We start from the raw sequence: 17,065 nt of genomic DNA, 5'->3' as shown, positions 1-17,065 counted from the left end.
ACATCAATCTTGTTTGTAATTGCTAGCGTAGGGGTTTCAGAAAGCCAGAGCTGTGATTAATGAATAGGAAATGCAGCATGGTAATTGTCTCTGACATCTTAATGCATTTCAGGCCAAGTGGTTTTTGACACGCAGAGCTCCTAAGGTTCAGTGAGAGGGACCTCACAGGTTGCCAACTGGTTATTCATGGCTAGGACCAAATTACACTGACATTTTGCTCCTGGGGGGTACTCAGGGGAAAAAGATCTGTCAAAAGAAACTACCACACAGCAACTTGAAGTTTGTGCCACCAGCTCCTCCTTGGAAGGCCTACAAAGGCATGAAGAAAGGTCCAAGTTCACAACAGAGTGTAAGGTGTCTGGTGTCCTTAACCCCTGCAAGAAGCAGTTTTAAATAGGAAAATTCAAAAAAGACTGTGACACCAGAGACTAGACAGCAGTGGTTAAAAACACTGCCTTTAACTCAAACCAAACCATCCTGAAAGTGAAGAAAATATTCAATAATATTCATTGGGATTTGTCTTATACAAAGCTTAAAAATAATCTGAATAGATAAAAGGAACAATTTCTTCCTTAAGACTATACTAATTTTATACTGTTTTTTTTCTCCGGTGTTTTTTTTTTTTTTTTTTTTTTTTTTTTTTAAAGTATGGAGACCTCTGAAGTTTTTCCATTTGTTTAAGACATTTGGAACCTGGGAGGACATCATTAACCTTGGATATGTCCCTACATTTTGACTGTTATTAACTGCTTAAATAACTGCTTTCACCTGTTATCCCTCCTCCACATGCCCCAGTACAAGGTCAGTACAGGATCTTGTACTAATTACAAAGTAATTTTAATTACTGAACCACTGAAATCTGCTCAGAGCAGGTCTGGGTGACATGACAGCGAATGAACTGGGGAATACCAGAGGTCAGATATATTAGAAAGCAATTCCCAGAGGAGGTGAATTCTTGCTGGCTCACATACAAACAAGAATATATCAAATTTTTTACAAATTGTCTCTTGAAAAGGTTTCTACTAGTGAAGTAGCATCAGCAATTAAATACACTTATCTGTCTTTCTGGAAGACCAGTCAGTGCTTGTAAGAACAATTAGAACAGACAAATCACAACATCTGTAAACAAAGAAGTCATCAGTCATCTGACATCTTGTACTAAAGGCACATGTTGCAAAAAAGGGACCTTTTATTTAGTTTTCAATTGACCGTACTTGGAAAACAGAAAATAAACCAAAAACAAACAAACAAACAAGCCCAATTATCCAGGCTAACCTTTAGTCCACAGAAGGTAGGGGACGGAGACAAGCAGAGCAGCTGTCCCATTTGGGACACGAGCGTTTAACTCACTACGGTATCTGATTGCCAGTTATCTTACTGTTAGTGGACTGAGCAGGGCACAATGACTCTACCTAAGAAATAAACACAACCTGCCATCCTTAATATTAAAGTTTTATATAGTGCAGCTCCATGTGACAACACCATGGGAAGAATTCAGAGGAATCTGGAGGCTGCAGCAGCTCCCTGCTGCCAGCTGGGTGCCCGTGCCTGCATGCAGCCTGACTACACCCTTGGGCAGGTGGCCTTTAAGCTCCAGTCCTGGACATGGCATCACAGATATTAATAATGCAAAGCCTCACACTACCAGGAAGTGCGAAGAGAAAGAAGGTATAAAGTGAATGAGTGTTCCTTTACTTCGGAAAGCCTGCCTAACTAAGGATTGACTGCAACCCACTGCTGTGGGGCAGCAGCAGACGCGCTTGCAGCAATATGCTTTGTATCAACCAATTTGGAACAGAATCAGCACAGAAATGCTTCCCTTTGCCATCAAATCAAATACAGCAAGGAGTGAAAAGGGCTGGAATGAGGTTCTCCATGGGATCTCAACGGCCAAACCGTTTTCAAAAAATTACCAATGAATACTGCAAAAAGCTCTCTTTGCAGCCACGTCTGGAATACATCAGGCTGTACAGGAAAACAAGCGGAGCCTCTGGAATTTGATGTTATGTGAATTTCTTCAGGAGCTTTAGACCTTGGCTGTTTGGTATTTATCTGTTGGACACTCAGGTGTCTGGCCTCACCTCCTTACTCAGCACCGCTGGTCCCCTGGGGAGGAAGAGGAGGAATGCAGGAGCCCATGCCCCAGCCCTGTGCCGTGCCTGCACCCCAGGCAAGCAGACACAGCAGGATCCAGAGGTGATGCAAATCCCCTCTGGTCCCGGGCACTGTCCAGGACACAGGTACTGGAAGGGAAACAACACTTCTGCAGGCACAGTTCTCTCTGGGACCCATCAAAGCCATGCTGGAAGGGACACTGTGGCAGCCAGCCCACCCCCTGCCCTACAGCAGGATTAGCTGTCCCTTTTATTTAAGTTCACTTTGCAAAATAATCTCGGCAACGCAGAAAGCACAGCCCCCTGCCTGTGTATGCAGGGAAAATGCCTGGCTTTCTCTGAATGCCATCAAATTAGCAGGCTGACAATAAACTACAAAAATCTGGACCCATCCGTGCTGACGGGCTGAGACAGCCTCCCTCCTCCAAGCCTGCTCTGACTCACAGCATCTGCAGCACAGTTCAAGCAACAGCCAGACTCGGTTCAAAGGAGGCAACCTGCTCTTTAGCCCATACCGTGGGCCGTTCTCTCTGCATTAATGAACATTGCAAAGCAATCACATGGAGAAGTCCTGCTGTTAGTAAATAGCATGGGCATCTGGTAAAGACCTTCATGTCTTCTAATAGAAAGCAGAACAGCGCTGGGAAGGATTCTTTCCTCATTTTGTTTTCCTTGCTTCATCTGTTCTTTATGCTGTGCTTAAACTGAAACAATTTTTCAGCCAAAGGTTGTTTTACTGTCCCATTCGCTGCCTTGGTTCCGGGGAGAGGTGTCAGCAAGTCACACATTTATATTCCTCTCCACTGCTTGTGAGCTCAGTCATCAAAGGAAATGCATAATGCAGGAAGACTGATGACTTGAAATGGGCCTCATGAATCCATCTTGATTAACTGGTCCAGGAAGGATCTGCCTTGGAAAGAAAGTCTCCAGCAATGAGCTAGCTCCTTATTTATACCCTGAGCATCACCAGGAGCCAAGTCACTGAGCGGGCAGTGCAGAATGCTGTCAGGTGGCAGAGGGAAACCTCCCTCCTGCATGCAGGACCCTCCTCAAGCCTGCCAGCTCCACTTAGTTCCCTGCACGCCCCACCTCTCCCTCTCATTTCACTGCAGCAGCATCCTAAACTTCTGCCGCCTCTTCCCACACAGAGGACGCCAGTGCCGTTGCTCCTTCTGATGCGGAGATAAGGTCACACATCAGAGAGATGGGACGCCAGCCTGCCCAGCCCCTGGGAACACGGTAGGTAGGTAGCAGCAGTCTTCTCTTCCCTGTTTATTTGCAACAGCAGCCGTGGCAGAGCACTTCTCCTCCATATCCACCATGTCCTGACGCCAACAGGCAGCTGGCCGCAGCCTCACCCTTCCCAACGCTCTCTGTATTTCAGACTATTGGTGCTAATTGCTGGCCTTTTCCCCTCCAGGGTGCCTCCTGCAGTGCAAGGGGGCTGTTGAAGCTGCGGTGTGGGGCAGTGAGGGCTGAGCTGGGGGCATTCAGCAGCTGGTCCTCGCACACCTCCCGCAGCCCCACCACAGCCCAGCCTAAAGTCTCCGTTCTGCTGCTGCAAGTTTTGGCTTTTCCCAAGAGAAGGGACACTGGAGAGTCTAAGGACTGCTAAATTGCTGAGAAACACTGTTATTTTCTCTCTTCCCTTTGCATCTTCTGTGCCCTCCAGGGCCTCTGAAACAGCAATGTTCATCTCCAAATAGCAGACAGAAAATGTCCCTTTCTTGTGAATTGCCTGGAGAAGGCTTGATGGCTGAACCTAAACCAGCCCCATCACCCCAGGAATAAGCGTGCTCAAGTCTTCTCAGTCCCTTTCCATCTGGGATGAAGAGACAGGCCTTTTTTTCCCCCTTTATTGCATAAACTTGAGTCCCACACTGAAATATCCCCTTTTAAGCAAAATGTGTTTAAGCAATTCACCCAAGCTCACCTAGAAACCTGTGGCAGCATCAGGAAACTGGCCCAGCTCTCATTAGATGCTCTCCCTGTATGGACCAAAATGCCAGACTGCCTCCCTCTACCAGATTTTGTGATTACAGGAAACATTGCAAAAACAAAACAATTGCTTCTGAATGGCTGTAGGTCCACAGAGTGAACACAAAGTGGCTCCTGTCATTCCAAGGTACGCCGGCGTCATTCTGCAGGGAGCAGGAAGCTGAGTATTTCCAGACGGAGCATCCCTAATAAACTAAATTATCTTCAAGCTTGACTTCTCCAGTAAAGCATCATTCCTCGCTCCCATCACTTTGAATTAATAAGGGGGGGGTATGTCAAAGAAGGGCCCATCTGCTCCAATCTCAGTCCAACATGCCTTCCAACAGGAGAGGCCTTCTTCTCTTCTGCAGAATTATGAATTTGTCAGATCTTATTTTGGCAGTAAAACATGTGAGTTCTCACTGTAACACAGAGGTAAGCGAAGGAGGGAAAAGAACAACAGGAGGCTGGGGCACAGCCAGACAGGGTCCCTGTCCTGCAGCCGGATGAGTCTGTCGTTCCTGGTCTATCAGCACAAAGCAAACCAGGTGAGGATTCAGACTTCAGGGACACAGGGCTGGAGATGACCAACAACATTTTTTTTTGCATAGTACTGCAGACATAAGGTTTTCTGTGTGTCATTATTTGCATCATCCCTATCCTACTGCCGCAACACATTCTGAATGTGATTGTACAGATCTTGGAGAGCTCAGCACAAGCAGAGGGACAGACACTTTAGGCAGATGTTTGTGCTTTAGAGAGCTTTCAGAGCAGAAACTGATTTAAAGGTTTGGGAAACATGCCGTGTAGTGACAGATGCCAGGACTTCAATCAAAGATATGATAAAGGGGTGACCTGATCACAGTTTACAAGGACCAAAACTTCAGTAATTGACTACCTAGTCTAGCAAACAAGCATAAATCTGATGGAGGAACCTGAGGCTTGGCAAGTTCGGACTAGAAATAAGCACTGATGAAGTCACCATGAGGAAGCTATTATGGATTTACATGTCACCCCTTGCCAGTTGAGCTGGGGTAATGGATTAGGAAATGGGCGAGGAAACCTGTTAGTTTAACACCCTTTTGTTGTGATTTAAGCAAACATATATTTTCTTCCAAAGTCTGTGATTTAATCTGTTAGTTACTCACCTGATGCTCAGTGATTTTTTTTAAGCCACTGTAAGTCACACATGCTTTTGAGCCCTCATTAGCTGCTGCAAAAAGTCCTTCCAAAGCCTGCAGCTCAAATTCTCCTCTGTGGGCAATATTTATATCAAAACGAGATGATTTTCTTTTACATGAGACACTCTAATTCAAACAAAAATTAATTCAGGGCACTCCTGTGCCTTTTACTATCAATAATTCAGATGAGATAATGTTACAAGAGTTCCTTGTGCTTGATAATCTTCAAATTGGGACAGAAAAGCTGTTTGGAAGTGAAATGCAGGACTCAGAAATTCCACTGGTACATTTTACTGTCCTTCTCTGCCTGGAAAGCCAAGTTTTCTCATGAGCCTACACGCACCAAACTCTCAGATTGGAAAGGTCTAACTGGCATAATTTTAGAAAGCCAAAAATAACATAGGACATCTCTTTCCAACATTAGAATAGCAGTTTTGCCAGATCAGGCATCTTGAGATCCTACCAGGCCAAGAAACCAGTGCTGTACATGTCCTTCCAGAAACTCCCACGAAGCTGTTTCAGACCAGTTACTGATGCAGCCCTGACTACTGCTGACCTCATTTGTCCCTTCATCCAGCAGGACTTCAGGGGGCAGGAGAACGTGTTAATACCTGAAGGTGATTCAAATAACCACGGCAGCCCTCAAGCAGATGGGTGGCTGAAAATCACATTTTAGCTCCAGGCAAGCTGAATCAGGGGCTCGGTGCAGGCAACGGAGTCATCAACACTGGATGGGGCCACCAGTGCATCTTTGTGCACTGGTCTTGTACCCAGCATCATGGGCACAGCAGACTCTCCCCATGTGGTTGCAGCATACATTGCAGGTTGTGCACATGCTGCACGTCTTATTTTCAGGAGAAAAACAAACAAATAAATAAATAAATATCAAAGGGGCATATTTAAACCACAGGGGAATTGAACCAAACCGGCAGATTTTGCCTGACTCCTGCCCAAGCCTCTCTGCTGTCAAAGCTGCTGTGCTAGTAACCTCCAAAACCATCACAACTGCTTGCAAAGTGGAACTCTGTCCACGGCCTAACTCAGCACTCACACATGCTGATGTAAAATGGCATAGGAAGAAATGCTTACTTAACTAATCGACTCTGTTTTTATCTTTATGTTTCCTTGCTACCCCTAGCATCAGCAATCTCACACACTTATCTATTCAACTTCAAACAAGAGCATTTGCTAAAAGAAGAACCTGGACTAATGCACCAAGAAAAAAAAAAAAGGCTAAAACACTGTGTGTGGCAGCTGTCCTTAATACTTTTCTTTTAAAGACAGGTCACACGAATGTCACTTATTTTAAGACAAAAATTTTCCTCTGCCCAGGAGAGCTGCCATTCTCCCACTACTGACAGTAGTCAACCTACATCCCTGGCATAGGAAAGACAGATACACGAAGCCAAGGTTATGGGGAACAAGTCTGTAACATCAAAAGAAAGAAATCCCAGAAGTTTCTAAGCTTGCTCCTCTGATACTATTGACTTTATATTTTTTTCTTTGTGGCTGCTAGACGATGCTCTCAAAAGCTGAGAACAAAGCTTAGAAAAATAAGACCGACAAAAACAAACACTTCTTAAAGTTGCCAAACCTCTTTGAATTCTAAAAAGAAAAAAAGAAAAGTACAGAGAGAGTGAGAGATGAATGCAACTGCCCTGTGCTGGTATACCTGACAAATAACCAGGCTGGCAACTGGTAAAAGCTAACTGAGGTAATTCTAACGGGGACTGGGTGAGATTCTGCTTTTCATGACTTTGCAAAAGCCACAGACAGTGGCAGATTTGCCCCAAGGAGAGGCAGGAATGCTCACATGAATACTTCCCTGGTGATGATGCTGGAGACAAACCTTCATGGGATGGGCAGGGCTGAGCTGACAAGAATGGTTGTGTCTTTAACAGGCAGAGCAGATTCAGAGAAGGATGTTTGTCCATGGCCTAAGGTGCAGAATGGTTTCATTTTGTTTGTGAACACAGAGATATTATTGTCTCACCTTGGCAACAGCAATTTCACTGAAAAAAAAGAAAGCTGTTCCTGCTACGAAATACTAGTTTTCATTTGCTGCTACTTGTCAAATTCTGCTTGGTGCTTTACTGCAGCTTGCCCGACAGCAACCGCTGGGCAAACAAGCAGTGATTAATGCAAGCCAGTTCCTCTTTGTTCATGAATTGTCCGTGACCAGACAGAGAATTCCTCTGTCTTCAAATGCTCCATGGATGATTTTTGCAGGTTTTATTCAGCTTGTGCATTTCCTTACAAACTCACTTGCCTTGTGCTCCCGATGCAGCACCAGTTTGGGGCTAACTGGACAGTAGTGTGCTGCTTCTGACTTTTTGGTTCAGTATAGCTCTGAACAAAAATATCGCCAAAAATAAGATTTCTGGGGGGAGGATATCCATAAATATTTCCCAACATTTGCTTCAAGTGTGTTATTTCCATAATTTTTCCCCATTGGGAAGGTCTCAAGAAGTGCAGCAAAAAGACAGGTATTGAAAACCCATCCACATGCTCCGGCTGGTGCAGGGAGCTTGGTGACCACGAACCATGAGGGTTCATTTGACTTGCACATGGCAGAGCCTGTCCCAGCCAGGGCTGAGAGCCTTACATTTACATACGATGAGAGTCCTAAAACCAGGACTCCATCAATCAGCACATGGGACAAGAAATTACTGATTTGGAAATGTTCAGGCATTTGCAGTTCTTTATTTTGCAGCTCTTAATTTATTTTCTTTAGACCCAGCCCTCCAGACTGAGCCACTTCCCCAAAACCAGGCTGTCCTCTCTGCGTGCGTGTATGCACACGTGGGAATGTGTGTGTGTGGGCAATACACGCTCCGTCCTCTAAGGACTTGGCTACAGAGGAAAATATGGGGTGTTTAAGGTCTATCCACTACGTGTATGAGTCAGCGTGAATAAATTACTGCATGCTACACCCTCCGAAGGCTCTAATCCAGCAACGAGATGTCCTTAGAAGAGGGGTAAAAGCTATCATTATCTCTTGGATTTGAGCAATCACACTGGTTTAACCCTCCCAGACGCTGATGTCCCACATTCTGCCAGTCCCATATAACATCCCTGGCCATCTCTGTATGGCAGGCTTGCTGTCCTGCCTCACCACCACAGCTGTCTCAGGAACACAGGATCATCACAGCCTTTTTGTCAACCTCCTTGCAGAACTAAGCTCTCATGTGGGTGCAGCACATCACAGGCACTGATTTAGCTTTTGGAGTCTGAACCTGCCCATGTGCACGGCAAAACCTCAAAGCTTGTTCTGTCCTTGAAAGGGCCTTCTTAATCTTCAGGAGTGTTATTCCTTTTTTTTTTTTTCCATCATTTTCCCAAGTTATTTGATTATCCTTCTTTTTTTTCTCTCTCTCTTTTTTTTTTTTTTTTGTTAACCTTTCTGTCTCAGGAGTTTGGCTCTTGTGCACTGCTGCTTTAAGGAACAGGAAAAAAACAGTTTTTATTCTCTTCACCCCTCCTCTTCTCCCTGCAAAATCAAATCTGCTTGAAAAGTACAGCAAACAACAGTGGTTTCTGGTGGTCCCGTCAGACCCTGTGGGTCCTGGGCACCCAGAGCAGCCCCCACTGAGCCACGTCTGGGAGGCACAGTCTCCCTGCGGAGGGGCTCAAGAGATGAAAAGCCTTTTGCTCTGAGTTAATTATTTATAATTCATGTTGGCTGAGTATGCAGCCCTCTTCTAGCCAGCTCTGTCCTCTCAGCATTTGTGCAAAGGCTAAGAAAACAAATTAAAGATGAGAAAAGTCTTTCTCAGGCTGAAAGTGGGAGAGAGCAGTATCATAAGACAGAGGGACATGTCCTTCACAACTCCATCACCTGAGTATCAGACCACCTCATGCCTTTAACGTATTTATCCTTGTGAAACCATGCAAAGAGCAGAGCTGACATCATTCTCATTTAGCCTTCTGCATGGGTATGCATAAAAGCACAGAGGCATGGGCACTGCAGCTACTTCAGATAGCTTCCCTGCTTAACTTTAACGAAGGGACTTTCATCAACATTTGAGGACTAGGACGTGGGTTACAGCAAATAATATTTAAAAAAAAAAAAGCAACTGGAGTTATTGGCTGCTCTACAGTTTGCATGTCTCCCCTGCACAATGTAACATTTTTAACTTTGTAATTACATGGTAGGCACCCAGCACAGAAATGCAGGGTCAGTAGCAGGGCATTGTGGGGTAATTATGTGGCCATTTTTGTCTTGTAAATTACAGAGTTATCTTGGGACTGAGAGAAGGAGAACGGCAGCAACTGCTTGACTAATTGCTAGTTTAAAGTTTAATTACCCTGGCCCTGACGTGCTGCCTCACAGATGCAGCTGTGGGAGGGAAGAACGGCTCCAGACCCTACACGGACACCACATCCCCACAGACATGGCACAGACTGGCACCAGGCCCGTGGGACAGAAGACCCCCCAGATCCCAGACTCTGCACAGGAGAAGTCCTTGGGAGAGCGGGTCAGTCCCTGGGTGCCAGCTCCAGCCCATGCTGTGCTGCCCTCCCTGAGGGGCAGACACATCTGGGGAGGAGAGGGCAGGAGCTGTGCTGTGGAAATCCTTCAGCTGCTCTACGGACAACGGCTATTCCTCTCTCTCATCTCTTCCCAAACCTCCCTAAGCAGAGAAATTTTTTAACCACCCAGGAGAGGACAGCATATTGCTCCATAAAGATGGACCTGCTGCTGCACAGCTCTGTCCTCAGGCAATGCCTCCCTGCAGTAAAGGAACAACCCTTTCCTTAAAGAAAACCTTAAATCCAATGGTTCCCTTAGAGCCATGACAGTCAGATTTGATTTAGCACCAAGCTGCAGAATAGTTACATGTCTTCTGTTCACTGGAAGGTCAGAGGGATCTTGGTGCATCAGTGTTAACAAGTCTGCCCTTCATGGGGCTCTCAGGTTGGCTGTGAAACACTGAAATGAAGCTGAAAGCAGCTGGGAAATGCAAGTTGTTACCAACAGTCAACAGCTCCTTGGTGGCCCAACTGAAAGGAGCTGGGAGAGCAATGCCAGGAGCTCAGGTGCCCATGACATGCAAAAAAAATAATCATTATCACAACAGGCATTAACTGACAGTTGGTTTAATTGGCTTTGAAAAGATACAGATTCAATCTGGAGTCAAAAAGTCCTAGCAACATTGGAGATACCCTGGAGATATTCTTGCTGGCTCAAGACAGAAAACACCACAAGGAGAATACTGCAAAGGACTTTGGTATTTTTCTTTAATCCACCAAAACATGGGTTAAAAAGACTTCAATCTCAGTAATTGTAAATATAGTGCTTTGCAAAGCATGAGATACCAAAGAAAACACTGAGGATGGTAAGAAAAATAAGCAATACTCAACTCACCAGATTTGCCAGGATGTAGTGGTATCCATTCCCATTTTTTTCAAGCTTGATGATCTGCAAGATCAAAACCAAGGATATTTAGCAAAGACCAGCTAAAGAAGTAGAGCTCCATTTATCTGCCCTCCCTACCCAATTTTTCCCAATGAGACAGTTCAGATGTGGAGAGGAAGACATAGTAAAATAAAAATTCAGAGTCTTGTTAGAAGAAGGACAGCGCTTTCACACGTGACATTCGAGAAGCAAGCCTGAAATTTGACCGGAAAAGATTCCCAAGCGGATTCTATACGCACGGAGAGTAAATTACCTGAACCAACCTGTTTCTTACGGGCTCAGGAAAAAAAAAAAAAAAGAAAAAAAAAGAAGAAAAAAAAAGAAAGAAGACTGCTGTTTTATTTTTTTTTAACAGACACTAAAGGAACAAAGTGGAGAGCGGGACTCCATTTGTCCTGTGACCACAACTGAAACATGGAGCAAAACTAGAGAGCTATTCCGCACATTTACTGGTCTCGAGTCCCCGCCACAGCCACTTACCTGCAGGTTTAAGCTATAGGGCAGCTTTTCTCCTTTAGTGCATTGGGGTAGCTTCAAACCCACATCTCCAGAACAAAGCTGCCTGAGCAAGTTACTCAACAGAGGATTCCCCCTGCATGTTCATTGAGATTATTTATAACTTCATATTCATGGCATCGCAATATATGCTCTTTGCCACACTCCGTTCTCCCTGATGCCTGTACAGTCAGATCTATGTTCTCTTTTATCAATACAACTGCTTACAGATCTGTAGTGTTTGAAAGTTCCTATGTTAGCTTGGTAGCTGGGAAAGTTTCCCTTGTCTAGGTAGAAAGGCAACACCTGTATAGGGTTGCCTGTGATTATGGGGGAGAGGGTCACAGATGAGATGGTCCCTGATGGTCTTCTTCTTCCTTGATTTAAACAATATAGAAAGAATACAGACAAAATTATATTCTGCTTGCTGGCTCTAGGTTTCCGCTGAAATTTCTCTCTACTGATTTCCAGCAGTACTGTTAAATTCTTACCAGTTTACTTAGAGCCACGTATCATCTGCACTTGAACCAATCCGCATATAAAAAGAAAACACTGAAAAAAGCACATAAAAAAAAAAAAGAATTGCCAGTTTCTCAGGGAATTGCGCTGTTTCCATAAGGTTTCTTTGCCAGCAGCACTGCCCCTTTATTTCCATTGTTGTATGAATTGATTCTGAATTACTGCCTGCATTGCTAATGCTCAGGCAAAGTCTGCAGGAATGGTAGCGAGGCCAGAAAGATCCTCATAGCAGAATGATGACAAAGAGACTGCCGTGCTGGATTTGACCAGAGATCAGTCTACCCAGGATTTCCCTCACACCATAGGCTGGTAGCAGGTGTTTGGGAAGCATCAAAGCCCAGGGCACGTGTGCACAGACTGATCCTTCCCATGGGACTGCACTCCCAGATTCTCATGAGCAACAATTTAGGGATTTCCAAATGGATTATAAATGAGCTGACACTTACTCTGTGCAACTGGTTCATCTGCCTTAGCCCTTCTCTGATGAAGTGCTCTTGTAGGCACATTAAACTCATCTGGTTCCCAGCATTCATGTAGGGGTTGCAATTAACTCCACTGAAGGCTTCATTTAGTAGCAGTATCTTACACAACTAATCTCAGCTCCACCAGCTTCACTGTCCTGTGGTTCTCCCCACAGGCTCCCTCAGAATGGCTACTGCAGAGGAGTCTGGAGCACTCAGAAAAAAATTCTGTATACCAAAGATAGGTATTCTTCTTATTGGTAATTTTACATCTGAGTATCTTCTAGTGCCAGCTCTGAGAAGCAAAACCAGGCTCAACTTGTCCCCTTCCATTCATCAACTGAAACTGACTTGTAGCAAGTCCCAGAACTTGTGGGAGGAAATAGCATCTCTGGGGCACAGTGATGCCTAAGAATTACGATCCAATTCCCCATTTCTCCAGCGTCAACAATAGATGGCATTGGCTCCTTCTGCCCAAACTCACGCTCTTTGTTATTTTATTAGGTGTCAGAGTCGATGAACCGGAGAGGGCTGCCGACCAGCTTCCCCTGAGCTGTTAATCTTGCAGCCCATCCACCTGAATTATGAGGCTTGCTTCCTGTGTTTTACACAGTTATTTGTGATCTTAATTTATTTTAAAATGCTTGCTCAGTCCTAATGTGTCCGGATGGCAGTAGCAAGCTGAGGTTATAATAGCATTTATCACTTAGGCTGGACGTAGTGAGAGGCTGTGCTGGGCTGCATGCTGATAGCTCACTTGGGCCACCTAGGTTTCATTACCCACTTCTTAATGGGCCAGTTTGACATCTATTAGAGAGAAATCCTCTCAGAGTGAAACAGTAGCAAAGGAGAAATTCCAGTTATTCATTTTAATGAGAGACAAGGAAGAAACAATATAGTGCTTTGATGTAATGCAACCCACCGCTTATTTATTCCATTAAGGCTACACAGTGCAGCCCCACGGATATCCTGCCCTGAACCGAAGCCTGGCTCATAAATGACAGTTACCTTGGCAAAGATAAATCATGCCCTTGAGACATGACACCGAGGAGAAAGAAATCGGGTCATTTTCCATGTATCATTAACACTTTGAGTGCTGGCTCCTTCATCAGCTAAGGTCTCTGGAGCAGGAGGACCGCCACGCTGGAGTCAGTGGGGGATGTCTGTGTTACATGCAGGTGGTGTGGAGAAGAAACTAAATATGTGCAAGCACTGCTGTGTACATATGAGTGACTGATGCTTAACAGCCATCCCCAGCTCTTCTGTTCACTGGGGAGCACAAATCCACAGACACCAAAAGACAGAGACAGGCTTGTCAGGGAAAAAGATAAATGCATTAAAATGTCCCTGAGAGGCTGAGGCAGCTCTTTGAACACCTCAGACACTCAAAGAGACAGGACAAACAAAACAGTGACATTCATGCAGAGGCTGCTGGTGTGGTGAGCTGAGAGACAGCCAACAGCCTGAGTTTAAGTCCCAGCTGAATTTCTTGTGATAATGAGCCGAACACTATCTTTGCCCCTCTCTGGTCATCCCCATGTTGCAAGAGACCTGGCATCCCCTACTTACACTGGGGTAACTACTTCTGCTCCTGAAATCCCTCTGGGCTCAGAACAAGAAGTCAAACAAGGATAGGAATGAACTGCACAGGTCAGAAAAATCTTCTTTACAGCCCTATCCCTAACAGGAGAGTTATCCCTGCGCACAGAGATCAGTTGGAACTGCTCTTTTATGCAGGAAAATACATCATCATCTCTTTCACCTGGAAACAGGTGAACAGCAGGACCAGTTTTTGGTGGTGGTGTGTGTTTTTTTTTTGGATTTTTTTTTTTTGAGAGGGGGTCATGCAAATAGCTTTAGTTAGATGTAAATTTAACTCTTGCTTCTGTTACGTGAAGAAGTTTGAAATAGAGACTTCTTTTCCTGTTCATATTAAGCAAACTAGATAACCTCTGACTATGGAACTTAGCTTTCTGTTAGACAAAACAGATTTGAAAAGGCAACGTTATTAACCCGAGAAATCTGATATACCTTTTACAAAAGCTTGCAAGAAAGGCAAATTCACTACCAGGTCCTGTCAAAGATTTTGTTCAACTGCAGCTGCTGCATGGTCAGAGAGAAGACTTGAAGGCTTTACCCTCCAGAACAATCTGGTGTCTCTTTCGTGAGTGTGACCTTTACTTTGAGGTTAAAACCTGCTGCCTCCTTTGTTATGATTTATAACAGAGTAGCACCCAGAGACATCCAAGAAGGATGGATTGTGCTCGTCACCGAGCCATGCGGCTGATGAAATGGCAGTCCTTGCCCCAGACAGCAAGCAGCTGAAGTGTGAGACGGGAGGTGACAGGTAGCTTAGACAAAGCGATGTGTGAAGCATGTGGTAAGTGAGCTGGTTATAAGAAGTATGACAGCAGGAGGTACAGTGCAATGGCTGCTTGACACTGCTGGGCCCTTTCTAAACCATGTGGGATGGGATTTGCAGCTTGAGAATACTTTGGCTGTATGTGTGAGAGGGCAAGATGTGGCTGGAGTTGAAGAGGGGACTCAAAACCCTGGAAGAGTGGGCCTGCCCATGTGCTTGCATTGGTCTCCTGTCCACAGAAGTCCATATTCAGGACTTAGGGAAAGCACTAAGAGAGGCATGGAGGGAAGAAAAGGGGAAAAAAAAATGGGTCTACAATACTGGGTGATTTATCTAGACTGACAAGGCTGGGCATGCAACCAGAGATGCTGAGTCCCCTGTTGCATACCTGTCTGCCTCATGGCAGTATCATACTGCTGGCCTTGAGCTGACAAAACAGCCAGGAGATGGATGAGAATGAACCAGTTTCTCTTGCTTCAAGTCTTTATGGGAGCTGGGACCATCTGATCCTGCTGCAGGCTGGATGACCTGGGACAATGCTGGGCTCCAGCCTTGTTTGCAGGCAGTGCTCCTAAGGACACTACATGTGCCATAAAGCTTCTCCATCTCTTTCCTGCTGGCACTGGTTGTGAGAATTTGGTGCAGCACATGGAGTCTGCAGGACCAGGAGTCTGGCAGTGCCAATTCACACTTCCACTCCAATTTACAGAGGGTGGGAAAACGTGAGAAAACTCAGCAGAATAAGAAAGTGCCATGTCTTGTGCGCACTGCTTGGAGGAATTAGCACAAAGCAAACTTGTTGGGGAGTAAGGGGAGTTAAAGTACTCAGAAGAGGAATCAGACAAGTAAGGAAAATGAAGCAGCAAAGCTCACTCAGCATGAATACACAGGAGCTCCAAGTACTCATATGACTTTACACTTTCCAAAATAACACAAAGGAAAAATACCTCCTATGCACACACACACACATGATGTGCTGCAATGAGACATGGATCAGACAAGAATGGGGAAGAAAAACTTCTGCAGTGCATGCAGCCCCCTCCCAGCAGAACCACAGCGACACAACCTTGCTGAGGATGATGTTCAGCCGCTCAGATTCACAGTCCACCACCACCAGCCTTTCCTTCTTCTTCTCCAGCTCCTGGAAGAGCATGCGGTAGCCCTCTTCTGTTGTTGTCAGGATGTTGACCGCTGTCACCTGCCAGTTCTTCTCGGCTGCAGTGTCCAGCACTTTCTGTAGGACTGACAATCCTGTGATGGGAAGAGAGGGGGAAGAGGACAATAGAGGGAAAACCAAGGTGTAGTTTTACAATGTCATTTTTCCATCCTTCTGATAGCTTGCATAGCTGTCCCATGCTGGGCTGGATATAGCACTACAAGAGCACAGTAGAACTCGAATGAGCAGATAATAGTGTAGCATTTTGCCCACACACAGCTGGCCTAGAATTAATGGCTCCTGCCTTTTCTGTCCTAGCACAGGAAAATAGGATGATTCCAGGCCTAGTTTTCTTTTGTAATTGACAGACCAGTCTCGTGGATCAGGCCCCACTGTGGGATTCAGATAAGAGTTTTAATCCGCATATTCTTGTCTGTCACTACCCAAATCACTTCATTTCTCTGGGACAGAGCTCCTTTCTCATTTTTGATCTGTTTAGGCTCTATGCTCCTAGGGTTAGGGTTAGAGACTCCCTTAACAGTCACAATACACAATCATATTCAGCGCCCCTGTCTCTCCTTGCAGCACCTCATTGGAAAACTTCATTATTTTTAAAAGGATCTTGCCTAAATTACATGCACAGTTTTCCAGAAGAGATACACATAGCACTGTTTTGCAGTCTGCTACACCACCCCACCTACTGCTGTCCTGTTTGGATACAGAGCATGCCCATCCCTTGAGACAACAGAAAGCTGAGTGGAGTGCTTTTACATCATATAATTGTCTCTTAACGTCATCTGGGGCTTACGATAACTTCCAGGACAGAGCTGTGAATGACCTTACCACTGTGTTGTCCTTCACAAAGCTGCTTTGCTCTCAGCCTCCAAGCTTTAGAGGCATCTGAGAGCTGGGGAAACTGAATCACAAAGCAATGACTCACTAGCCTCGTTCACGGTTTCAAAAGTTAGCCAATATCTTCCAAGAACCCAGCAAAGGTTTTTGTTATTTTAAGCAGACAACTAACACTAACGTAGAGAACCTGAAGTTTTCCAAACTACCACTGCAAACATACACACATATCATCATGGGATGGGGGCTCGGGTGAGACCTTAGCAGCTGCTGATCCACATTCATAAGCATGGGACTGAGTGGTCTTGAGTTGGACAGACATGAAAATGGGATGTATTAAATATAAACAATTTCCCCATGTGAAACCCAAACCTCTTATATATGAAATATTTCTGTTGTGTTACTGGGTTCTGGTCTGACTCTATGAACCCAGAGGTATTGTTTCTGACTAATGCTTTTTCTATATATCAACGTCCCACCCTTGCAATGGTCAGCAATGGATATTTAGAAAAAGAATAAAAAACAGGGAAGG

General features: G+C 45.0%; 1 protein-coding gene across 3 annotated transcripts in view; it reads right to left on the bottom strand.

Annotated features, from left to right (window-relative positions):
* The window catches only part of GRIA1 (glutamate ionotropic receptor AMPA type subunit 1), a 120,347-nt gene that overhangs the window by 46,165 nt on the left and 57,117 nt on the right, over window positions 1–17,065 (bottom strand). For all 3 annotated transcript variants that reach the window (XM_035559831.2, XM_035559833.2, XM_035559834.2), the window contains exons 4-5: window positions 15,595–15,779; window positions 10,641–10,694 (exon numbers count right to left, since the gene is read on the bottom strand). In XM_035559831.2, the coding sequence (XP_035415724.1) occupies window positions 10,641–10,694; window positions 15,595–15,779 (239 nt within the window). The remainder of the gene's footprint in view (window positions 1–10,640; window positions 10,695–15,594; window positions 15,780–17,065) is intronic.

The sequence above is a fragment of the Cygnus atratus genome, chromosome 14, assembly GCF_013377495.2.
Source record: "Cygnus atratus isolate AKBS03 ecotype Queensland, Australia chromosome 14, CAtr_DNAZoo_HiC_assembly, whole genome shotgun sequence".
Lineage (NCBI taxonomy): Eukaryota > Metazoa > Chordata > Aves > Anseriformes > Anatidae > Cygnus > Cygnus atratus.
Note: the sequence above shows the minus strand (reverse complement) of the source record. Positions and strands in the feature narration are given on the sequence as shown.